The following is a 25,684-nucleotide window of genomic DNA, read 5'->3' as shown; positions in this document are numbered from 1 at the left end:
GCTTTCCTTATTTTTCATTCAATGATTTTTTTAACGAAGTCAATCTAAAAGCACATTTGTTGGGGACCATAACGCGTCCGTACTTACTGAACCTATTTCTTTCATTCTGAGCACATTTGTAGAGCAATAATAACATATCTATATATTTTTGAATTTAGGAGAAAATGAGGAATACGATGCAATCAATTTTAAATCTGTTTGCGAAAAATCGATTTTAATGAGAACTTTAATGAGCAAACTCATTTATTAATTTTTAAGCCTCCAAGCTGAAATGCAAAACCAAAGTCCGGGCTTCGTCGAAGATTACTTGTTCAAAATTTCAACCAATTGGCTTAAAAAATGAAGGCGTGACAATGCCGCCTCAACTTTCACAAAAAAACCGGATATGACGTCATCAAAGACATTTATCGAAAACATGAAACAAAGAACTTTCATGTGAAGTTTCATGAAGATCGGTCAAATAGTTTTCTCTGAATTGCTCTACACATACACACACACAGACACACACACACACACACACACACACACACACACACACACACACACACACATACCTAAAGTGTGGATGGTTACCTAAGAGGCGGCACTGGGTGTAGTGCCTTTCTAGTGCACTTGCACTACAACAGCACTGGGTGCAGTACTCGCTCCGGCATCGAAGAATTTTGCACTAAAAAATGCACAAAATTTGACCTATTTCGTCGCCTATAGAGGACGGAAAGAATGTCATTTTGAACATTGTTATGACATTCTTTCCGTCAAAAAAGTCAATTTAACGGTGTTAAATGAAGCGACCATCCACACAATTAGGTTGCCATCCAGAGTTTAGGTTGCCATCCACGTGTGGATGATTGCCTTATGGTGATTTAGGCAACCAAACCTGTGGAAACGTGGGTACACACACACACATACACCCACACACACATACACACACACACACATACACAAGACCCTCGTCTCGATTCTCCGTCTATGTTAAAACATTTAGTCAAAACATGACTAAATGTAAAAACGGTGTATTTTATGGTAGCTCGATCCTACCTTTACTAAATGACACAAAATAAATGAGAGATATGTCAAGGCAAAGAGTAAACACTCCATGTAATCAAAATAAAAAAAATTAAATGATACTACAACTAAGACAACATTAAAACAAATTGCTGTGGTATTTGTTCACAACACAATATTCATTGTTAATCTGTCGTGCATATAGAGACCGCCGCCAAAATCCAAAATGTGTTTAAAGGCGCGCTCCCTCCCGTGACAAAAGTTCGTCTCACTGTATCAGACCTGACCAGGCTTTTACATGGGATAAAACGATCCCTCTACTTGGTCACATGGACACAAAATAAACAGCCTTGATGTCCTCCTGTGTACAGCGGGAACTGGGGGGGGGGGGGGGGGTTCCTGGGGTTCCGGAACCCCCCCCCCCCCCTGGCCATCCAATGTACCTCTCAGAGAAAAAATAATGTGGACTTTGGACCCCTGCCTTCAGTTAGAACCCCCCCCCCCCCCCCCCCCCCTCAAACGAACTTGGTCCGGCCCTGTTTTTGTATGAAGTAATTTCGTAAGAGACACTGGTGGCTCTCTCTTGAAGAATGTATGCATGCGTGGTTTTCTGCCAGTGTGTGTGTGTGTGTGTGTGTGTGTGTGTGTGTGTGTGTGTGTGTGTGTGTGTGTGTGTGTGTGTGTGTGTGTGTGTGTGTATGTGTGTGTGTGTGTGAACGTGTCGTATATGTATTTGTGTGTCCGTGTATAGGTATGTGTCTGTGTGTGTCTGCCTGTGTGTTCATTGATGCAAATGTGGGAAAGAAAGTGGGAGATGGGTAATTGGGGTCAGTGCGCCTTAAACAGGCAACGCATTTTTGTTGTTAAACGAAATCGGAAATGTTCCAGTCTATTTGTATTAATTTTACGTGCTACACAAAATGACAATTTAAATATCAAAACAAAATCGAACATACCCTTTAAAGAAAAGAAAAGAAGTTGGTACGATTAACACACGCATATAGAGGGTATTCATGGAAAACAATCAATAGCGTATGCTAAATAAACAATTCTTATATTTACAAAGAAAAACATTAAACCTTTCATCAATAAAGTAATAATCAAATAGTTTGTACAGCGATTCCCTGGCATTGCCAGATTGTCTTAGTAGATCCATGCTCTTATTACAGTTTCAAAATACATAAGTACATAAAATAAAACTCAGCTGTATAAGCGTTACAGAAAAGGTGGATGCATTTGCTTCGTTAGTTATCAATCACAAATACGGACATGTCTATGGCTAAAACACGCACACAAAGAAAAAATCGATAATTTGCTACAAAGGGTTAGTAAGCCTAGCAAAGAAAACCCCAATTTAAAAAAAAATGTAAACACATGAAACACGAAACAAAAACTACAAAACTGGAAAAAATAATAGTAGAAAACACTCACCGAAAGTTTTGATTTGTTCTCACTGCATTAATGCATCAATAGGAAAGGGAAACAAAACTTGACTAAATGTAAAAACCACATGTGTGTGCTTTAGGTACACAATCATTTTCTGCACAGCGTTGTCAGATAATAGTGTTTAAGATAAAGTTGTTTAATTTCGAACATAGATCCGTTTCAAAAAGTCTTTATCCTCACCAGCTAGTTTCAGAACAACAACGACGACGACGAAGGAAAAGAAGAACAAGAACAAGAACAAAAATAACAAGAATAACATCATCTTCATTGAATCAAACCTAGTTCTTTAAAGAGCCACGTCCACAAAATCACAGCTTCATTGTTTAGAAAGACGGGTGCCCGCCAAAGATCTCAGTGCAGTCGGAACACCAGTTTCTCCACAGCAAGGGCGGGCGCCTCAGCCACCAACGAGAAGAGGAAAGCGGTGAAGTAAGTAACCGCGGAGTGTCCGAGGAACAGGTACACCTTCAAACACAAGTACATTATCATTAGACGTCGTTAAGGGCCATTGCATGCAGTCGCCGCGCGGTTATACAACCTGCAATTAGGCTTTTCCCTATATCCAATATTACTAAAACAAATAAAAATGGGTAATTCTTACGAACTCGATTTCGTTCGGGACGATGGCCCCCTATGGCCGTGTTTATTTGATAGAGGAAAATCAGGCGGAAAACAACGGGCGTCGACAGAGGCAGTGCCAGGGGATACTAACTTATAAGATATTATACCTATACTGCAAGTTAATAAACCGAGTGACTTCTACTTTGCCAGCTATTAGGGTAAGCGTGCCTCCGTTCGCCTGTATCCTTGGTCACCTGAAATCCCTTGCGGCACTGAATTTAGCGCTCTCTCTCTCTCTCTCTCTCTAGTCCGGTGGCAGGGTATTTTGACCTAGAAATGCTTAGTTACAATCGTTTCTTGGCATTTTTGAGTGCTTTGGACCATAAGGTTTAAGAATCCGGCGGGTGTACAAATGACACCCTCTTGGAATTTTCATAATTCAAGATGGCGGCCAAGATGGCGGCCGAATACGGTATTTGCTATATCTTTCGAAGTAAACCACATAAACTCATAATTGTTCAGTCTAGGATAAGGTTTTAAGGGTCCAGGAAACCATTCCTTACGTTTGTATAGTTATTTCACAACTTGTTTTGGTTTTCAAGATGGCGGCCATAATATCCCTGTCCTCCCTCTCCTGCACAACGTCGTCGTTTTATCATCGTTTTGGTTACATGTTAATGACCTGATGAATCTAGATTGAAGTCAGTTTTTAGCCCGTCTCCTGCACAACATCGTCAACTTCGTCGTCATCATCACTAGGAGGCTTGCTGGTGAACTTGTTGCAACAAGAAAGCCCACCTGTGCAGGCACAGAATATAGTACATGGGAGTTGTCGGCCCGTACATCGACAGTTCCCTGTCTTGCAAGCTGTGTCTGACTCGCAGCCACAACGAATGAGCCAGAGGACGTAGTCTGGTGCTGGAGAAACACCTGCTGGCACAGGTATTGCAGACAAAGACCTGTTTACGTCATCGGCTTCCCAGCCGTAGTCCAGTGGAGCAAGAGGTGGTGGATCTGATTCCAATGCAGCATACCACTGTGCAACTTGGAAGTGTGCTCGCTTCATGTTTTCCACAAATGCTTCTGTAGTTGGTGGCAAGGAACAGAGTTTGGGTGCACCAGCGGATTTGGATGTCTTTTTCGCCCATTGCTGAAGACGGCACTCACTCATTGTTTCTCCTGATTCATTGTAGGCAGCTGCCATGAATTCAGTCGTTTCCTTTTCCACATCACTCCATAGTGCATCGACCACACCAAGGGAATTCAAGAGGAACCCCTTCTTTGAAACGGTAACAGCTATTGTCTTGCCAATACCATAGCATGCTGCTACTGTGTCACAGCCACTGATACCATGTATGGCCAGGACTTGTGGGATGAGGACTGGATGCGTCTTGACCGTCTCTGGGATGTCAATACAAGCTCTGCCGTAGACTGATGATTGCATCATCAAAGGAGATGAGGAACCAGATTTTTGGTAGTGGTAACACAGTAGGGCAAACACATCTGTATCATCTGAGATGACACAGACCTGAGCATCGTCAGTTTGGCATGCCGAGAGTGCATGCTTGACAAGTCTAATGTCAGCCTCCTCATGAGTTGAATACAGGTCAATCGCTGCTCTCTTTCTCCCCTTGTACACTGCAGTTGGCACTGGCTCAACACCTGTCAGCAGTAGGCGGTGGTCTTGGGTGCCTTCGTCCAGGAACTCTTGGTCACTGAGTATTTGCTCACATGTGATGAGGTTTAACTGAACTTTGTTTGCGACACATTTAAGTACAGCATCCCTGGATGGGAGGGGAGACTTTGCAGTTAGTTTGTAAACTCGGGAGGGTCCTGTTTTGCCATCACGAGCTGCTCTTGTGCTGCTCTTTGTAGAGTAGTCATAGTATCTGTCCAGAACCAGATGGACTTCAGCATGTCTGAGACGATCTGCAACCCATGTCTTGAAAGAGTCAACAAATGTTTGTACAGTTCCCTGTGCGGGCCAGTGAATTGTCCATAACACAGCAGAAACATCGACCACGACGACAGAAGGTTCTCCCCACATCCTTGCAGATGTTGTAACAGCAAGACATTTCTTCAAACATGCTTTCCCAGTGGCAAGACGAATACTTCCATCTGGATGGAACATGGAAGGGGGGTATGCTGCTAATTCACAACTGAGTACCTGTCCAAGATCCACATCCCGCTGGCTCACCATCAGGCCAATCACTCTGGCATAAATTGCCTCCTGGTCAATAACAGCAAGGTCGCCAACTTTGACAGCCTTTCTGTTGCCAGAAAAGGTAACAACCCGTTTTTTGATTGGGTTGTAGAAGCCTTCCGGCCATGAAGACTCTGAAGCTTCCATCTGCTCCTGGCCCAGTATCAATGCTCTGTCGATGTTCACATCCTGCTGTGCTATGGCTCCTATGACGACGTTCATTAGAGCACCATCAGGATGACTGTCGGGATCCATTGGATCAACACAATCTAACAACGTGGAGCAGATAGACTGGCGATCCTGTGCATCAGTTTTAATTCGCCCATTGGATTCTTCTTTGTGCACCAGTTTTGGTGTTCTGTCTTCTTCAGTCATCGTCTGCAAGTCCCCTGTCAGTGTTATGACTGCGTGTTGGCTGTAGGACCACGTTGCCACAGTTTGTGGATTTTGTGTGACTCCAATGATGCCACTCGGGCCCTTTCCTCGCTTCATCCATGTAGTTTCAATGAACTGGTCTGATGGAATGCCATTCCAGAGTCCATCCACGTGATGAAGAACCTGCTCTCCTCGAAGGAACTGCTGTTCAACTTCAGGTGGAAGCCAGGTAAGAGAGCGGCAGAAGAACAGGCCGTAACGAGCATAGTTGGGTTTGTGAGCAGCGAAAAAGTATGGAAGCATCTGATCCATTGTACAGATGAGGAGGGCGTAGTCAGGCTCGTGAGTTGCCCGAGTGAACTGCATGATGAGCAGTGTCGGTTTGATCACTAACTCTGTCCAAGCTTTTGTTGTTCGACTCTTAGCAGAGAGATCAGTAAGCACCTCTTCCAAAGAAGCCATGTTGGCCAGTTCATTGTTTTTGATGACTGGTCGGAGTAGCTCTTCGGTGAGAAGGCGGAGCGCACGCACATTCTGAGGATATTTCTGAGTAATAACAAAGTTGCATAATTAAACCATTAGTTTATAATCTCTGCTTCTCTACACTATTGATATTAACGATGTGGCGCACATTGTTTGTTTGTTGTAGCAAAAACAAAGCTGGATTTTCTTATTTTCTGAGCCGCAAAAGTAGCCACTGTTCATTTCAACCACTTACACTGATTGAATATTCATTTAATCACTAGAAATGGATTCCTTGACCCCAAAAACCTTACCATAGACACCAATATCATGATTCTACGAGGTATAGTTCAAAAGTTATGGCCGGTGACATATTTTGGCCGCCATCTTGGCCGCCATCTTGAATTGTGAAAATGCCAAGAGGGTGTCATTTGTACACCCGCCGGATTCTTCAACCTTAAGGTCAAAAGCACTCAAAAATGCAAAGAAACGATTGTAACTAGGGATTTCTAGGCTCTGGGAAAAAACAGCCCTCTGCCACCGGACTACTCCCTCTCTCTCTCTCTCTCTCTCTCTCTCCCTCTCTCTCTCTCTCTCTGTCCCTCTCTCTCTCTCTCTCTCTCTCTCTCTCTCTCTCTCTCTCTCTCTCTCTCTCTCTGCAGGTCGATCAGTCAAGCTGTCTGTCATCTCTCCCCGTTTATGTCTGTCTGTCTGTCTGTCTCTCCCTCTTTCTCTCTCTCAGTCTCTCTCGTTCTCTCTCTCCACCGCCTCTCTCTCTCTCTCTCTCTCTCTCTCTCTCTCTCTCTCTCTCTCTCTCTGCCGATCGATCTGTCAATCTGTCTGTCATCTCTCCCCGTTTATGTCTGTCTGTCTGTCTGTCTGTCTGTCTCTCTCTCTCTCTCTCTCTCTCTCTCTCTCTCTCTCTCTCTCTCTTTCTTTCCCTCTCTCTCCCTCTCTCTCTGAAGACCAACTGACCATGTCAAAGTCATCGATGTAGTAGAGTGCCCTCTTGCTGTAGGCGTGTAGCATCATGACGATCGGATGTACCAGGTAGGCGGCGTAAGTCAGGCGCGATAGGGGAAGGAACCCCTCCCAGCTCAGGATGGAGTTGATGAAACCTTCATATGACAAACAAAAAGATACATGATAGGCTTGACTCGAATATCTTCTTCAAAATAATTGTGTTTTGATAAGGATACAGATAAGGAAAAGGATAAGCTTTCATAGAGTCCTGTGAGGTTACCCTCATGGACATTCGGCCTGCTTTCTCCCTGGGGAAAGCGAGCTGCCATGGAGTCTTAAGTATTGAAACGTTCACACGTTTTCTTGTTTTTTCCATTGATTAATCATCGTTCATTCCATTCATTGTTACATATTTATTTTTAGTTTTCTGGACCAGCACTTAAGCTATATAGGACTGTGATATTCGTTATCGTCTGTGCCACCGTAACCAGGGAAACCACAGACCTTCCGCCAATGATTCATTCTCCTGGCAAGGAAGAACACAGAGTTGCAACTGTCATTTACTGTAATTTAACTAATTCTCACTTTTGGCGCTAGCCATATGAGCCGTCATAGTTGTTAAACTTAAGGGCAGAATATACCTGCGCAGTTTCAGCGGCACAGACGACGCACTGCCTATTATTTATGCCGCGATAGGGATTATGACGAGTACTTGGCCTGTTTTCCTTTCATGCAACGTGTAGCGGGCTGGGATAATCTGCAGTGCGTCGTCGGTCCTGCTAAGGGGCTCCGCTCACCTATGTAACTTTAGCTTATCCCAGCCCGCTACACATTCATTGCATGAAAGGAAAACAGGCCAAGTACTCGTCATAATCCCTATCGCGGCATAAATAATGGGCCGTGCGTTGTCTGTGCCGCTGAAACTGCGCAGGTATATTCTGCCCATAAAGTTGCATATGTGAGCGGAGTTCCTTACCTCCCCTGTTGTTGTGGCAAGCGAAGATAATCCAGGCGACACAGGCGGCCCATAGAGGGCGCCCCACGGACTCGTACAGAGTCTCTATCCAGCGATCCCACTCCTCTGCCCCCGTCTTGCGTTCAGTGTACGTTATGTAACACAGCGTCAGCCCCACGCCCCACGTCACCAGCCAGCCAATCACCGCCGTGCTCTGAAAGATGTATGCAAAATGTATGCAGATTTATGCACGTCACGCATGCCCATTTATGTAACATGTATACACAGTTATAAGCTAAACAAAGCGCCTTGAGTCACCTAGGGTGAGATATGTGCGCGTTATAAATTCTCGTATTATTATTATTATTTAAGTTATTGAGACATCCCAGTGCACTAAGGGATTTATAAAGCAAATCGAGAAAATTCATTATTTTCGAGATTTGCTCTATAAATCCCTCAGTGCACTGGGATTGTTTGCGCATTTGGATAGGCGTAACTGTGTGGTCAGGTTTGTGTCAGATCTACTTTTGTGTGGGCTGTCTCAAGTGTGTCGTGCTTTCGTCACACGCAAACTCTTGTTTTAATTTCTGTTGGTAAATTCCAGAGTAGCGTTAAGCTAAAAAGTGATGATCTTTCATACAGACCTCATTTAAACTCGGAGAAAGGACTGTGCTCTTAGTTATTTGCGATTCAAAACCTTCATCGAGCTTCGACAGATTGACTGTGCAGAGTGTTGCCCCTTGAATTGACTCCAAGGCCACGGTTAGCACATTTTCAAAGTAAATGTGGTATGTTTCTCGTGTTGTATCTTCACTCATCGGGGAGTCTGGTACTATATATGAACGGTAAGAATGCTCTGAACTCTACACGTATTATATCCCCATCGTATGTTTGTTCACATTTGCCCAACGTGTTAATTTGCTGCGGGGTTTATGTCGTCTGCTAGGCGACTAGGGTAATCGAACTATTGAACTGCAGTCTCATTTCAAAAACAAAAATTGCTCGTCAGCACGCATGAGGCAGGCTGGTAATAAGTTTTATACATGGTAAGAACGTTCTTAACCCTACACGTTTTCGATTCCGATTGTTGTTGCCTTGAAATAATAATTTGGAAACCATTCATTTACTGAACTGATGCAGTCGTATTTCAGTGTAGTCTACTATAACAGAGTCGACTTTCAAATCGGCTGGTCCAGCTGGTACGTTATCGGAATAACACTTGTGTTTTCTGTTTGCCGCTGGGAATTTTACACTAACTCATCATTTGGTAATGTGGTTAATAAGCTACATGCCACTAACACGGCATATGAGAAGAGTCTTTGCAAGTCAAAACGAGAAGAGACCATTGTGGAAGAGACACAGCCGCTTCTATTTTTAGATCAGTGGGATTCACTGTGGCACAGGCGCCTGCGATCTGTCAGAAAAAAACACTTCTGCTTTGAGCCGCAGGAAATTTATGGTTATTTTTTGGTAAAGTGGAGAATATAAGCTCATGCCATTAATTAATTCTGAGGATGAGAGTACAGTCTCGCTTTGGCAAAGGGCGTAAGAAAAGTTAGCGCACTCCAAGAGTGCGTTAACAGATTTAAGCGCATCGCCATTAGCGAATCAACTGGTTCACATCTGTCATGTGACACCAGTACTTACTGACAATATTTATTATTAAACAGTGAATGAATGTGTTATTGGGAACATTCCTCGTAGTCACCATTATCTGCAAAATTGGAGTAATTGTTCTTTCTATTTTAAAAAGTGTGCGTTCTAAAAGTACTAAAACACTATTTGCAGACAGGAATCTGATGATCGACAGTAAAGGCTGTTAGTTTCGTTTCAAATAAGTACAATTCTATGGTGTCTTATCCCAATCTGGTTTTTTTCTCCTTTTTTTGTTGGGGGGGGGGGGGGGGGGGGCAGGTCTGTATTCTTGTTTGTGTATTTTAAGCCAAAACATAAATGACATTTGACAGGGTTTTAGGCAGACATTGTGCTAGCACGGAGAGTGCAGTCTCTTTGTGTAAAATGTCACCTGTTGGTCAAAAATGCGAATAGTTAGGTGAACCCATCAGTCGAACATACAGTAAGGGCGTTACGCCTGACTTCGGTCGGGAGATAGTATCGCGTAGTGGCAGTCATGGGTTGCGTAAGTTGCACAATTGCGTCCGAGGTTATGGCCTTACAGCCCGGAAGACCATTGCCACACACCTTAACATTAGGCGAGTTAACGGTCTCCATGTGGTAAGCTTAATTGACAGCGAGTCCCTCCTTGCCCGCGCTGTAATGCGCAATGCCAGATGTAGCTTACGGTTACGGTTACGTTATCGTTAACCACGAGTGACTTAAAGTCCGCGGTAATGCGCAATGCCAGATGCAGCTAACGGTAACGGTTACGGTAACGTTAACCACGAGTGACTTAAAGTCCGTACCATGTTGAGCGTGGTCTGCTTGACTTTGTGGAAGATGTATCCGAGCAGCATGCCGACAGCGTAGGCCCCCACCCGACACCACGGCACGATGTACACTTGGTCCCAGTACTTGCTATCGCTCTCATGCATCCTGTGTGGGCATTATAATTAAACTCAGCGTAACTACTTTCTTATTGCGACAGACAGACAGGCACGCAGGCAGACAGACACACACACACACACACACACACACACAGACAGACGCATACGCACTCACACACACACACACACACACACACACACACACACACACACACACACACACAAACACACACACACACACATACACACGTACACACGCACGTACGTACACACACACACGTACACACGCACGTACGTAGTACACACAAACACACACACACACACACGATTACACGCTCACGCGCACTCGCACGCGCACAAACACGCATACAATCACGCACGTACGTACACACACACGTACACGCACGCAGGCATGTACACACACACACACACACACACACACACACACACACACACGTACGCATGCACGCTCGCTCAAGCGCTAAATAGGACAATGTGACCTCGTAAAAACTGACGCGTTCGTGCTAACGTGAAGGCAGAAAGACAAATAGATAGTCACGCACAAAATAAAATAAAGCCACACAGAAGTACGACAGTAAGAAAAAAAGAAAGAAAGGAAGAAAGAAAGAAAGAAAGAAGAGAAAGAAACAAATAAAGAAAAAGAACGACAAACACAAATAAACAAAAACAAAATAAATTCAAAAATAAAAGATCACAAAGAGGACGAAAAACTTCATATTATACTCACGTGAAAATATCGCCACCATTGTCATATTCATAATACGCGGCACAAACGATGCCGACAGCGAGCAGACCAATCACCATGGCAAGGCCGAGAGGGGCCACACTGAAACCAACATCAGAGGGAGATACGCATCAAGAGGACAATACACAGATGGACAAACAAAACAACAAGCCAATCCAAAAGCTTACTAATCAACGAAACAATCACGATCTTACGAATAGGGCCTGGGGAAAATGATCGCAGATAATGTTCCTTGAAATATAAAAAGAACGAAAAGGAAAGAAGTAAACATGTGAGTAATTGATTGTGTTTCTTTCTTTCTGTCTCTCTTTCTTTCTTTTTATATTTAGTCAAGTTTTGACTAAATATTTTAACGTAGAGGGGGGAATCGAGACGAGGGTCGTGGTGTATGTGCGTGTGTCTGTGTGTGTGTGTGTGTGTGTGTGTGTAGAGCGATTCAGACTAAACTACTGGACCGATCTTTATAAAATTTGACATGAGAGTTCCTGGGTATGAAATCCCCGAACGTTTTTTTCATTTTTTTGATAAATGTCTTTGATGACGTCATATCCGGTTTTTCGTGAAAGTTGAGGCGGCACTGTCACGCCCTCATTTTTCAACCAAATTGGTTGAAATTTTGGTCAAGTAATCTTCGACGAAGCCCGGACTTCGGTATTGCATTTCAGCTTGGTGGCTTAAAAATTAATTAATGACTTTGGTCATTACAAATCTGAAAATTGTAAAAAAAAATAAAAATTTATAAAACGATCCAAATTTACGTTCATCTTATTCTCCATCATTTTCTGATTCCAAAAACATATAAATATGTTATATTTGGATTAAAAACAAGCTCTGAAAATTAAATATATAAAAATTATTATCAAAATTAAATTGTCGAAATCAATTTAAAAACACTTTCATCTTATTCCTTGTCGGTTTCTGATTCCAAAAACATATAGATATGATATGTTTGGATTAAAAACACGCTCAGAAAGTTAAAACAAAGAGAGGTACAGAAAAGCGTGCTATCCTTCTTAGCGCAACTACTACCCCGCTCTTCTTGTCAATTTCACTGCCTTTGCCATGAGCGGTGGACTGACGATGCTACGAGTATACGGTCTTGCTGAAAAATGGCATTGCGTTCAGTTTCATTCTGTGTGTTCGACAGCTACTTGACTAAATGTTGTGTTTTCGCCTTACGCGACTTGTTTACATTTAGTCAAGTTTTGACTAAATGTTTTAACATAGAGGGGGAATCGAGACGAGGGTCATGGTGTGTGTGTGTGTGTGTGTGTGTGTGTGTGTGTGTGTGTGTGTGTGTCTGTGCGTGTGTGTGTGTAGAGCGATTCAGACCAAACTACTGGACCGATCTTTATGAAATTTTACATGAGAGTTCCTGGGAATGATATCCCCGGACTTTTTTCTTCTTTTTTTCGATAAATACCTTTGATGACGTCATATCCGGCTTTTTGTAAAAGTTGAGGCGGCACTGTCACACCCTCATTTTTCAATCAAACTGATTGAAATTTTGGCCGAGCAATCTTCGACGAAGGCCGGACTTCGGTATTGCATTTCATCTTGGTGGCTTAAAAATTAATCAATGACTTTGGTCATTAAAAATCTGAAAATTGTAAAAAAAGTTGTTTTTTTATAAAACGATCCAAACTTACGTTCATGTTATTCTTCATCATTTTCTGATTCCAAAAACATATAAATATGTTATATTTGGATTAAAAACAAGTTCTGAAAATTAAAAATATAAAAATTATGATCAAAATTAAATTTTCGAAATCAATTTAAAAACAATTTCATCTTATTCCTTGTCGGTTCCTGAGTCCAAAAACATCAGCAATATGTATCAATAAGTCAAATCAGAAACACCACGTAGCCTAATGGCTGAAGCATTATAGTTATACCACTTATCAAAAGATACATTTAACAAAGATGCGATTCAAAGAAGATATGAAAGGTATAGAAAGTGTCAGAATGTCTAGCCTACGTGTGTGTAGTGCCGTACGTGTAACATCGTGACATGTATCTTTAACGTCACAGGTCTGCCCGATTCTACACATTGTTTGCCTTCCCCGAAAGCGTTGTATGGGTGCCTAAATGGCGGGGTAAAAACGGTCATACCCGTAAATCCCACTCGTGCAAGAAACTCGAGTGTATGTTGGAGTTTCAGCAAATGAACGAAGAAGAAGAAGAAGAAGAAGAAGAAGAAGAAGAAGAAGAAGAAGAAGAAGAAGAAGAAGAAGAAGAAGAAGAAGAAGAAGAAGAAGAAGAAGGAGGAGGAGGAGTATCTGGGCCAAGTCTCTCCAACGTGTACTGATGACGTCGACAACTGCATGTGCATGGACACGTCTTGGCTACACATTCTGATACTAGATCTCCCCAGTTCCCAACACACTACTCACTAGAACAAAGCGAGAATGAAGACAGGCGTGATCCAGTAGAACTGCATATCGTTGGCAAGATACCAAGTCCAGCCCATGCACTGCACACATAATTATGTTAAACACTGCAGCCATTAAACACAATATGTAAAACGCAATAGCCATTAGATGAATGCTAAACACTGCAGTCATTAGACAACACATTCATTAGTGTTGCCATCAGACACATGATTTACAGTACCGCCATTAAGCACCAAACACTGCAGACATGTAACACTGTTTCCATTAAACACATGTTACATACTGCATCCATTAAACACATGTTACATACTGCATCCATTAAACACATGTTATATACTGCATCCATTAAACACATGTTACATACTGCATCCATTAAACACATGTTACATACTGCATCCATTAAACACATGTTACATACTGCATCCATTAAACACATGTTACATATTGCATCCATTAAACACATGTTACATACTGCATCCATTAAACACATGTTACATACTGCATCCATTAAACACATGTTACATACTGCATCCATTAAACACATGTTACATGCTGCATCAATGAAACACATGTTAAACACTACATTTATTCAACACTGCGTCCAATAAACACATGATAAACACTGCATCCATTAAACACATAATAAACACTGCACCCATTTCAAACTGCATTCATTAAATACCTGTTAAACACTGCATCCATTTCAAACTGCATTCATTAAACAGCTGTTTGATACTGCATCCATTTAAAACTACATCTGTTAAACACATGTTAAACACTGCATCCATTTCAAACTGCATTCATTAAACACATATTACATACTGCATCAATGAAACACATGTTAAACACTACATTTATTCAACACTGCGTCCAATAAACACATGATAAACACTGCATCCATTAAACACATGTTAAACACTGCATCCATTTCAAACTGCATTCATTAAATACCTGTTAAACACTGCATTCATTTCAAACTGCATTCATTAAACACCTGTTTATGTTATATGAAGTCTTATATCGCGCGCGTATCTCCAGACTCGGACTCAAGGCGCAGGGATCTATTTATGCCGTGTGAGATGGAATTGTTTACACAATACATCACGCATTCACATCGACCAGCAGATCGCAGCCATTTCGGCGCATATCCTACTTTTCACGGCCTATTATTCCAAGTCACACGGGTATTTTGGTGGACATTTTTTTTTATCTATGCCTTTACAATTTTGCCAGGAAAGACCCTTTTGTCAATCGTGGGATCTTTAACGTGCACACCCCAATGTAGTGTACACGAAGGGACCTCGGTTTTTCGTCTCATCCGAAAGACTAGCACTTGAACCCACCACCTAGGTTAGGAAAGGGGGGAGAAAATTGCTAACGCCCTGACCCAGGGTCGAACTCGCAACCTCTCGCTTCCGAGCGCAAGTGCGTTACCACTCGGCCACCATTTAAAACTACATCTGTTAAACACATGTTAAACACTGCATCCATTTCAAACTGCATTCATTAAACTTTGCATCCATTAAACACTGCATCCATTAAACACATCTCAAACACTGCAATCATTTAACATTTAACATCTACACTGCAGTCATTAAACATCTAAACACTACAACCATTAAACAAACGTTAAACATTGCAACCATTAAACACATATTACACACGTACTGCAGCCATTAAACAAAAACTTGAAACCCTTCAGCCGTAGGCAAATTATAAACAGTCATTAGGTTGTGACAGGGGAGGCTACCGCTCCTTTCACAGCAGACTCTGCACCCGAGTTGTTGGCCTTTAAAAGTCAACACCAGTGGATTGTAGAATTCTGTTTGCGATGGGGTCTGGTGGTTTCCGATTGTCTGTATGTTCAGGGAAACCTTCGGGTTTGCATAACAGTTTTTATAGGGCTAAGAAATTAGCCCTAACATTTTCAATCCTGTTTGATTGCACTTCGCTTCCCGAGGTGATCGTAGTGTTTCGGCACTCGGTTACATCTGGCGCTGCGAGCAGGATGGGACTCGGCATGATATGTTCAGGTAATGGCATAATATGACCACTGAACATTTTTGTGCTGTTCCCATTCTGCGAACTTGGGATGGACAGTGGTCCCCCGGTTCGGAACTTCGGGACGAAGTTCATTTCAAACGGGGGCGATTGTGACAGGGGAGGCTACCGCTCCTTTCACAGCAGACTCTGCACCCGAGTTGTTGGCCTTTAAAAGTCAACACCAGTGGATTGTAGAATTCTGTTTGTGATGGGGTCTGGTGGTTTCCGATTGTCTGTATGTTCATGGAAACCTTCGGGTTTGCATAACAGTTTTTATAGGGCTAAGAAATTAGCCCTAACATTCTCAATCCTGTTTGATTGCACTTCGCTTCCCGAGGTGATCGTAGTGTTTCGGCACTCGGTTACATCTGGCGCTGCGAGCAGGATGGGACTCGGCATGATATGTTCAGGTAATGGCATAATATGACCACTGAACATTTTTGTGCTGTTCCCATTCTGCGAACTTGGGATGGACAGTGGTCCCCCGGTTCGAAACTTCGGGACGAAGTTCATTTCAAACGGGGGCGATTGTGACAGGGGAGGCTACCGCTCCTTTCACAGCAGACTCTGCACCCGAGTTGTTGGCCTTTAAAAGTCAACACCAGTGGATTGTAGAATTCTGTTTGTGATGGGGTCTGGTGGTTTCCGATTGTCTGTGTGTTCATGGAAACCTTCGGGTTTGCATAACAGTTTTTATAGGGCTAAGAAATTAGCCCTAACATTCTCAATCCTGTTTGATTGCACTTCGCTTCCCGAGGTGATCGTAGTGTGTAAATATTACAACACTGTCAACAGACTTTCTTTATTGTCATAGGCCAAAAAAAAAAATTGTCTGTTTCTGGTCACCCGACCGACCCTAAATTTCGGCGCCGACCCTAAACATTTTTTTTCCAAACTCAAAATTTTTAAATTTTTTTTTGGTGGTAAAGGACAGGGTGAGAAAATGAACAACAAAAACGTGTGAAAACGAAAGTCCGCTGACGATTTGTAAATGTGTTGAGTGTCTTGTCTCTATGTATAGTGAATCCAGTCTCTTTGCGCGATTTTTAAAGTTAGTTTTATTGGTCTACATTTGGGGTAAAAAAAATTAAAAAAAATCAAAAAATCCCGACCTACCGACCCTATTGTTTTTAGCCATGTTACCAGAAACAGACAATTTTTTTTTTGTGGCCATATGTATTCCCACAATGAGTGACAATCAGTTTTCCCCACGGGCATATTCGTTCATAGAAACACAAACCGTCTTGTTTCAAAAGGAACCTTATTGTCAGAAAAAACACAGATGGAATACTTGCTACTGGGAAGAAACTATTATTTCTCTGTGCGTGTTTTTTTTTTTAACATCAGAAACATTGTATATGTTCTGATTTCTTTGAAAATAATTAAAGCATGATTAGAAATGAGACAATATGATTGCTATATGAATATTTTGATCTCACACAAAAACAAAAACAAACATCATATAGAAAAGGAAATATTTTGTCACATTATATTTACCCTATTACATGTATAACACTCTCTTTAATTTCACTGTTTGTTCCTCGAAGTTTGTTTGTATGTTTTCTTTCTTCCATGCTCGCTAACTTGCTTGCTTGCTTGCTTGCTTGCTCGTGTACTTGCTTGCTTGCTTGCTCGTGTACTTGCTTGCTTGCTTGCTTGCTTGCTCGTGTACTTGCTTGCTTGCTTGCTTGCTTGCTCGTGTACTTGCTTGCTTGCTTGCTCGTGTACTTGCTTGCTTGCTTGCTCGTGTACTTGCTTGCTTGCTTGCTCGTGTACTTGCTTGCTTGCTTGCTCGTGTACTTGCTTGCTTGCTTGCTCGTGTACTTGCTTGCTTGCTTGCTCGTGTACTTGCTTGCTTGCTTGCTCGTGTACTTGCTTGCTTGCTTGCTCGTGTACTTGCTTGCTCGTGTACTTGCTTGATCCTTTGTTTGTTTGCTGATCTCTTTGCTTGCTGTCTGTCTGGTGTTTTTTTTGTATGTCCGTCCGTCCGTATGTCTGTCTGTCTATATGTCTGTCTCTCTGTCTGTCTGTTTGTCTGCTTGCTTTCTTGCCTACCTATTTGTCTTTTATTTGTATTGTCTGTTTCCATTCACGCGTCATGGCCGTTTTGTTGGTTCGTTTGATTGCTTCTTTGTTGATTGATGTCTTTGTCCGTGTCGTCCGACCGCGTCTTTGTCGTGTGTGTTGGTTTGCTTGGTGGCTGTTTTGTTCACTTAGTTGTTTACAAGTCTCTGTCTACTTGGAGACCCGGTAGCTAAGTTGGTAGCCAGAGCACTGGACTTGTTATCCGCGGGCTACGGGTTCGAATCCAGGTCAAGGCGGATACGGAGCTTTTTTTTCTTCTTCGTTCATGGGCTTAGACTCCCACGTTCACTCATGTTTTTAGCACGAGTGGATTTTTACGTGTATGACCGTTTTTACCCCGCCATTCAGGCAGCATACGCCGATTTCGGGGGAGGCATGCTGGGTATTTTCGTGTTTCTATAACCCACCGAACTCTGACATGGATTACAGGATCTTTTCCGTGCGCACTTGGATACGGATCAACTGAATGTGCAGACTCAGAGACGGTGTCCTTCCCACCACGTCAGTGTCACCACCGTAGCATGTAAAAGACCTCGGTCATTCTGTCAGATGTGCAGGTAAACACCCAAACACGCAGACATCCGGGTAGCCCAACGCTTGTTGCTGCTAGCTAGCTTTCTACTGAGAAGAAGCGACCCGAATTGCCACGCAATATGGGACGATAGAGTAATACAAATTAAAATAAGAATTTGAAAAAAAAGTATGAATAATAAACATTTGAACAATAATAATATGGAGGAAACATGACAATGGAAATAAAACCACGAAAAGAAACCAAAAAATGAAAACGAAAAATGAAAAGAAAAAAAAGAAAAAGAAAAAAAAAAGAAAAATGGAAATGAAAAAAAAAAAAAAATTAAAACTGACCGCTTCGTCGTCGTGCACGAGATTGTTGACGTAGAGAAAGTTGGTCCACCAGTATTTCTTGCAGTTAGTAGCAGTGCCCAGTTCCTCCGGCCACAGCGGCCCCCCGCCCAGGTAGGTGTGCAGACAGGTGAAGGTCATCAACACGATCATGTAGATCGGGGTCAGTCTGGTCACCATAGCAACACATCATGTAAGAACATTTTATTAAGGTTGTTTCACAAAGATTTCAATTTGATTGAAAATTGAGGTCGTCACAGTGCCCCCTCAATTTTGGTTAAAAGACGGATATGAGGTCATGCATTAAAGACACTTGTCAGAAGAAAAGAAAACAACAGTTCAGTTTGCTGGGCACTCCTACTAACTGGGGATATCACCAAGAAGAATGTGTATGCTACGTTTTACAAAGATCTGTCCAGTAGTCCTTTCGGAATCGACATATACACATTCGAGAACAAATTTGGTCTCGGTGACTTCGTCATATCAACAGCAGAACACTACTCGTAAGGTTACTGCAAGGCTTCACATGTGTCGGTATCGTGGACGATTAAGCTTAATCATATACGACACCGATACATGCACCGCCTGGCGGTGTCCGTAAGATTAATTTTCTGCTGCTGATATGTTGGAAGTCACCGAGACAATCTTAGATCTTGAAACTCGTTGTCACTTCCTGGGGAAACATGCAGAAAAAAGGTGCATAATTTGCAAATGAGACGTGCACGATCTGACGTCATGTCCTTCTTTGATCGGCATTATGTTGACGTCAAAGCTTTTACTTAAAAAGAGTGAGTAAAAAATAAAAGTCTTGTTTATGTTTATCGGTATCGCAGGTGATTAAAGGAAACGTACCTCCAGAACCTGTGGAAGTAGAACATGACCCAGTACCCCACTCCGTTCTTCTTGGCCATGTCTCTCAGCGACAGCCAGGTCACCAACAGTCCGCTGAAACGGAAGGAAGGAGAGAACATTCATTCACAGGAATCTGTGCAACAAGGCAGAACTTTAAGGCTTTTCTTAACTGAGCCCAAACTTCGTACAGCTAGCTTCGTAAATTAGACTTTTAGACGTCGACTTTGCCCAATGCATATCAGGCTGCAAGGCATGTTTAAGCGAATTTGGCACACATACAACCAATCAATGGGTAAAATCATAATAGCGACAAAGGCAGAGACGGATACAAAGATATGTTAATTTTCACACTCGTACCTGAGCAAGAAGAAGGTATCCACAGCAAATCCGGCCGCCATTATGCCTTGGAAAGTAAAACGGTGGAAAATGGCGTCCGCATCCACCAGGTTCACTGTGGAGGGGGAGACACATAGAACTGTTTTATAACATAAAGTTGGGAATTATCGTGATTCTGCAGTTGGTTGGTTGGTTGGCTGGTTGGTTGGTTGGCTGGTTGGTTGGTTGGTTGGTTGGTCGGTCGGTCCGTCGGTTGGTTGGTTGTATATGGTCGGCTGGTTGGTTGGTTGGTTGTATGGTCGGTTGGTTGGTTGGTTGTATGGTTGGTTGGTTGGTTGGTTGGTCGGTCGGTCGGTCGGTCCGTCGGTTGGTTGTATGGTCGGCTGGTTGGTTGATTGGTCGGTTGGTCGGTTTATCGGTTGGTTGTATGGTTGTTTGGTTGTATGTTGGTTGTATGTTGATTGGTTGGTTGGTTGGTCGGTCATTGTTTTTTGTATTGTCCCAACTACCTGTATGGCTACTCAGGACCGATGCAGGTTTGTTTCTTTTCTCGATGCTGCGTTGCAAAATGAACTATGATCATTTGATAAACAGGAATTGGCCAGCTAATTCAACTGAAAAGGTTGTTAAAACCTTTGTTTGAACGTTGGCTTGTATAGTTTAAAGGTGGTCGTCCACATTAATGTTTTGCTTTTTTTCAATAATCTTATAATAGATTTCGCTAAAAAGTTATGTCAGATGATGAATGAACCATGGGGAAAAAAGTTATAGAAAAAAAATATATGTAAAAAAAGATTTTATTTTTGGGTAGCGTGACTCACGCTTCCAATATTTTGTTTTCTGTTTGCTGAGAACATGTGCTTTGCCTAAAAATACTGACCAATCAAATTCATGTCACTATGCTTATAGCCACGCCCAAACAAGTGCAGCAACAGTTTGACACTGGAGCGCTGTCCACGCTTTTTTTCTAAACGCACGAAATGCACGGGACTTGAGGAGTTTTGCGCTTGCATTTTCCAAATTAATAAGGATATTCTACTATGAGTACTACGCTGGAATACCACAATGAATTTTCAAACGGCTACACTGGCTTCGTCTTTCCTGATCGAAAGGGGTGTATTGTTGATATTTGTAGATAATAGACTCTGCATTTTAATGGTCAAATGGCGATTTCGGTATAAAAATGAAGACAAGGACCTTTAATGGTGGACAACAGCCTTAAAAGATTCCAAAGCAAATTACATCATTGGAACACAGTCTTTCGTTATCTGTATGTCTGACCGGCCGTCTGCGCGGACATTTGTTTTAGTTTCTTCGTAAGCAGGGGCGGACGAGGGGGGGGAGGGGTTCTGGGGTTTCCGGAACCCCCCCCCCCCCCCCTCAGCCACACACAAAAAAATTGTGGTTTTTTGGGGTATTAATCAGTGACAAAATCTGCTGCCTGAAACTGGTAATGATCATCCTCAGAATGCACCAGATTGCACCATTTTGCATCCTTTTTTTCACAATTTTCCGGGGGAGCATGCCCCCGGACCCCCCTAGAAAGATAGGCGCTTTGCGCCGTCGGCTCGGCGCTTCGCTCCTTCACACCCGTATCTTCACAATATACTTTTGGAAACCCCCCCCCATAAAATGAATTGATCCGCCCCTGGTAAGTCTAAACAGACAGACAAACAGACAGCAGCCAAAGAAAAGACAGGAACAATACAGACGAAAGGGACACAAAGTAATTAAAGCATAGTTGGGTCTTTTTCCTGAGTCCTGAGCTGTGTACAAGGTTAAACCATAGGTTACGAAGTTGACTTTTCTTTTATGAACTGAGACATTTTAACCACACACATTGACTTCCTTAATACATACTGGTTCCATATAATTATATCCTTGGCCTGCATATCAAGTATTATTAATAGTTGCACAGTTTGTTTGTGTCTACGTTAAGTAAATTACAAGGGTTTCAAAGTACGTCAACTTCGTAACTGAGAAACCAAAGGTCGTGACACGATTTAGAGCACTAACAATCAGAAAAAAAAGAAGACAAAAATAAAATCATATTTTTGGTCGCATGTCTGTATCAATATCTAAATGGAGTACTACTGAAAAAAAGAAAGGATACTACATCGTATGTGTCATTTAATTTACCTTATAATAATCTAAAGAATTGACAATGCATGTCTGTATCAATATCTAAATGGAGTACTACTGAAAAAAAGAAAGGATACTACATCGTATGTGTCATTTAATTTACCTTATAATAATCTAAAGAATTGACAATGCATGTCACAAAATTTGTACCCTGCTCTGGAGAACAACATAGATATAGATACAAACAGACGACCGCAACGCAATCAATCCAAACCACTGAACCACACAGCTTCTCACCGGTGGTGGGGTTGTCGACGACGGAGATGACGCCGTAGTTGTAGGTGTGTCCAAGCACCACCCACATGAGGGAGAAGAATCTGATGCCATGGAGACAGTGGATGGCCTTGGGACTCTTGGAACCGCTCAGCACTTTGGGCATGTTGGTCAGCAACGAGAAAGCCTTCACCAGTTTCGGGACACCTGTTCAAACCAACACACACACACATTAAACTTGTTTTGAACATAAATATAAACTTGGCCCAAAAATTATTGCAACCATTTTCGCACCTAAATTAAAGCTACAATTCCCGTGTTCTTTCATTAAAACTTTATATGCCAGTTAAAGCTGTGGTCTATTTATGACTTTCCGGGGCTACGAGGTTGAAAAATAGGGATACAATCATGTACAGAATTCTGTACAGCAAACGCTACCCGAAACCCCACCTATACGGCGTGTATGACCTTTAACTTTAGAGCTTCAATCAACGCTTGAATTTTGCAGGGATAACATCCTGTTTGCTCTCTCAAGACTGATCATATTTTATCTTCAAGAGAGATCGAGGGGAAATAATAAACAAGTTTCAAGTTTCAAGTTTTATTTATTCCAATAAAACCCCGTGAGGGTACATGGAAAATTAAAAAACACAATAAAAACACATTTCATTCAACACCAAATAAAAGGAACTAAAACAAAAAGAAATCAGACTATGTACAGAAAAGGGAGTTGAGGGGTGAGGGAGAGCAAAAACAATACAAGAAACAATTCAACAATAATAATAATAAATAATAATAATAATAATAATAATAATAATAATAATAATAATAATAATAATAATAATAATAATAATAATGATAATAATAATACAAAAAATAATAAAACATTACAAGTGCAAAATGATTACATACATTTCTTTACTATGGGAAATGGGGGGAAGGGAGGGGGGGGTGATGGGTGGGTTAACATAAGGACAAAGATACTATTACAAACAACACAAAACAGATAACGGAATATAAAGCTAAAAGAGAATTAAATTTTACTCGCTTCTCAAACAGTCCATGACAAGTGTCATGAACTTTGCGAGTTTTAGCAATAAACTCTTTTTTGTAGTGGAAAAAAGCTCTCTGAATTTAACTGAATTGGGGCGGGCATAATAATAGCACCGTAACAACTGTTTTCTATAATTGGTAAAGAAAGGACATACAAAAATATAATGGAACTCGTCCCCAAGGTCACCCGGTGAAGATTTGATCTCTCGACCTCTCGACTTTGAGACTTCGTGTCTCATGTCCTAACCACTAGGCTAATGCGCCAATAGAGAAAAAGAAGGAAAAACATTGATATGAATTCATGTTATGTTATTCTTGAGGCAGCATGATTTATATCTCTATCCGCCCATTGTTCAGAAGTGAATACATGTATAACTATTTCTTAGATGTCTGGTTTCAACTGCACAGAGCTTTGGAGAGATTCAATTACTGTTCTTGTCATTTTCTTGCATGTTGTAAATAGGCCTAGAGATATCGCAGCTATTTGCATTGCGCGAATGTCGTGTAGCATGACGGTGTAAACATGTACTGCGATTCCGTAAAACATGTTTGCAAATAAAGGCAAATTGTAATGTCAATTGTTACGTTTTTGCAACACATGAATGGTATTTCAAGCGTAGAATGATATAAAATTATCAATCTTTTATATTTGACAACACTGGTGAAGTGGCCTAGCGGTTAAGACATCGGCCCCGACATTTCGAGGCCCGAGGCCTTGAGTTCGTATACCTGCCAAGTCGATTATTTTTTCTGCTCGATCCTTCTTGACAAATATGCTCAGCTCTGCGAGAGCAAACCGGATGTTACCACTGCAAAATTCAAGCGTTGACTGAAGCTCTCAAGGTCATACACGCCGTATAGGTGGGGTTTTGGGTAGTGTTTGCTGTACAGAAATCTGTACATGATTTTGTCCCTATTTTTCAACCTCGTATCCCCGGAAAGTCATAAATAGACCACAGCTTTAAGGCCGTTCACTTGACTATTAGGTTCACTTATTGGATTAAAGATATCTTTTACAGGGATCACGTGACCGCCGCTCAAATAAGGGTGCTCTCAAAATCGACCAGACACAAACGGAAGGGCCCAGTTAAAAATCGACAAAACAACACAATAGGCAAAACTTTGCAACTTTTACATACGAGAAGAAAGTCAAATCAGTTATCTACCCTGAACAGGTTGATTTGTTTAGCTAGCTTGCGTATTTCGTGTGCTATGCTAGTCCCACTGATGCGGGACTTTTTGCGTCACTTTGCGGGACTTTTTGCGTCATATTTTAGGGGTGTCATAACAAAAAGCGCTGTACTTTCGCAATGACTCAGTGGATTGCTTTGACACTTTAAGAATAATTTACCAACATGCTCGAGATACCTCGAGCGAACTTTTGATTCATTACAGATATTTGTTAAGATGTGACGTAATGTTTCGGAAAAAGTTGTTAACCAAAAAGTTCATGACTTTGCATGGGAACATCTGATGAAACCGCTGCAGCAAGAAAGAGAATTCAGCTATGGAATTCTTTGTGCCGGAAAGTGCTTTGGTCATTAATAAAAAGGCCAAACATAGTGACGCCTCGATTTGTTTATTCGTCTTCGTTCAAAGGTGAACAGAACACCTCAACCAGTTCAAATCAACAGGTTACTGTGAGTATAAGCCGCAAGGTCGCTCTTTCATCTTTTCCACCACTTTTTGTCCTTCGTTCTATTTCAGATTTTCTACCTTGACCCAATTTCCCCATCAAGCCAAAACTGACTTATTTCATCTCAATGTATCTTTTGTTTTGTTTCAAATTAGTTTTTTTCTCCTTCGTTATTTCTTGTTCAAATTTCTTATCTTGAATCATTGCCAAGCCAAAATTGACTTCCTCCATCTCATGTTATCTTGATTTTTGTTTTCTTTGAGTTCATACTATTTTCTCCATTATTTCTATTTCAGATTTCTTACCTTGAAGCATGTTTTTCTCATTAGGCTAAAACTGACATCTTTCATCTCAATTTTTTTAATTTTCCTCTCCATGATCTTTTTTTGCGAGCGCACCGAAACTGGAAAGAGACTCACCCATTTCGTGCTGGCTTCTGCCTGTCACAGCCTTGGCGTAGGACGGGGGCGGACTGTGCTTCTGTTGCACGTGCGCTCTCGACAGATTTGATGAGGGCGGTAGTCCGTCCTTGAACACAGGGGGCTCCTCTCTGTGGTGCACGTAACTCACGGGAAGAACGGCGTCCCCTGTTTGCTTGGACGTGCTAGGTTCCATTCCGCTCAGATTGGCATACCCTGCAGGGTGTCACCGTTTGATTTGAACATAACTTTTTTTAAGGAAATATGTTTATTAAGGATTCATTCGCTCGGCTTCCTGACGAGTGGGCGAAAACTGATTCTATCAAGATAAGTTTTGTGTGAATATTTGTTTGTCTGTTCACTTAAAAGACCGTTGGGTCGAATTATCTGTGAATGTATTGTTTTGTC

General features: G+C 41.9%; 1 protein-coding gene across 1 annotated transcript in view; it reads right to left on the bottom strand.

Moving 5' to 3' along the window:
- Nucleotides 1–1,445: 1,445 nt before the first annotated feature.
- LOC138978867 (O-acyltransferase like protein-like) overlaps nucleotides 1,446–25,684 on the bottom strand; it is a 61,766-nt gene continuing 37,527 nt past the window's right edge. Inside the window, exons 10-20 of the mRNA XM_070351675.1 lie at nucleotides 25,277–25,492; nucleotides 22,193–22,375; nucleotides 19,835–19,928; nucleotides 19,478–19,570; nucleotides 18,629–18,794; nucleotides 13,634–13,713; nucleotides 11,223–11,321; nucleotides 10,394–10,523; nucleotides 7,992–8,184; nucleotides 7,028–7,170; nucleotides 1,446–2,916 (exon numbers count right to left, since the gene is read on the bottom strand). Coding sequence (XP_070207776.1) covers nucleotides 2,803–2,916; nucleotides 7,028–7,170; nucleotides 7,992–8,184; nucleotides 10,394–10,523; nucleotides 11,223–11,321; nucleotides 13,634–13,713; nucleotides 18,629–18,794; nucleotides 19,478–19,570; nucleotides 19,835–19,928; nucleotides 22,193–22,375; nucleotides 25,277–25,492 — 1,511 coding nt within the window. The 3' untranslated portion in view covers nucleotides 1,446–2,802. The remainder of the gene's footprint in view (nucleotides 2,917–7,027; nucleotides 7,171–7,991; nucleotides 8,185–10,393; nucleotides 10,524–11,222; nucleotides 11,322–13,633; nucleotides 13,714–18,628; nucleotides 18,795–19,477; nucleotides 19,571–19,834; nucleotides 19,929–22,192; nucleotides 22,376–25,276; nucleotides 25,493–25,684) is intronic.

The sequence above is a fragment of the Littorina saxatilis genome, linkage group LG10, assembly GCF_037325665.1.
Source record: "Littorina saxatilis isolate snail1 linkage group LG10, US_GU_Lsax_2.0, whole genome shotgun sequence".
In the NCBI taxonomy this organism is placed as follows: Eukaryota; Metazoa; Mollusca; class Gastropoda; order Littorinimorpha; family Littorinidae; genus Littorina; species Littorina saxatilis.
The sequence above is the reverse complement of the archived record's forward strand: the minus strand, read 5'-3'. Positions and strand labels throughout refer to the sequence as shown.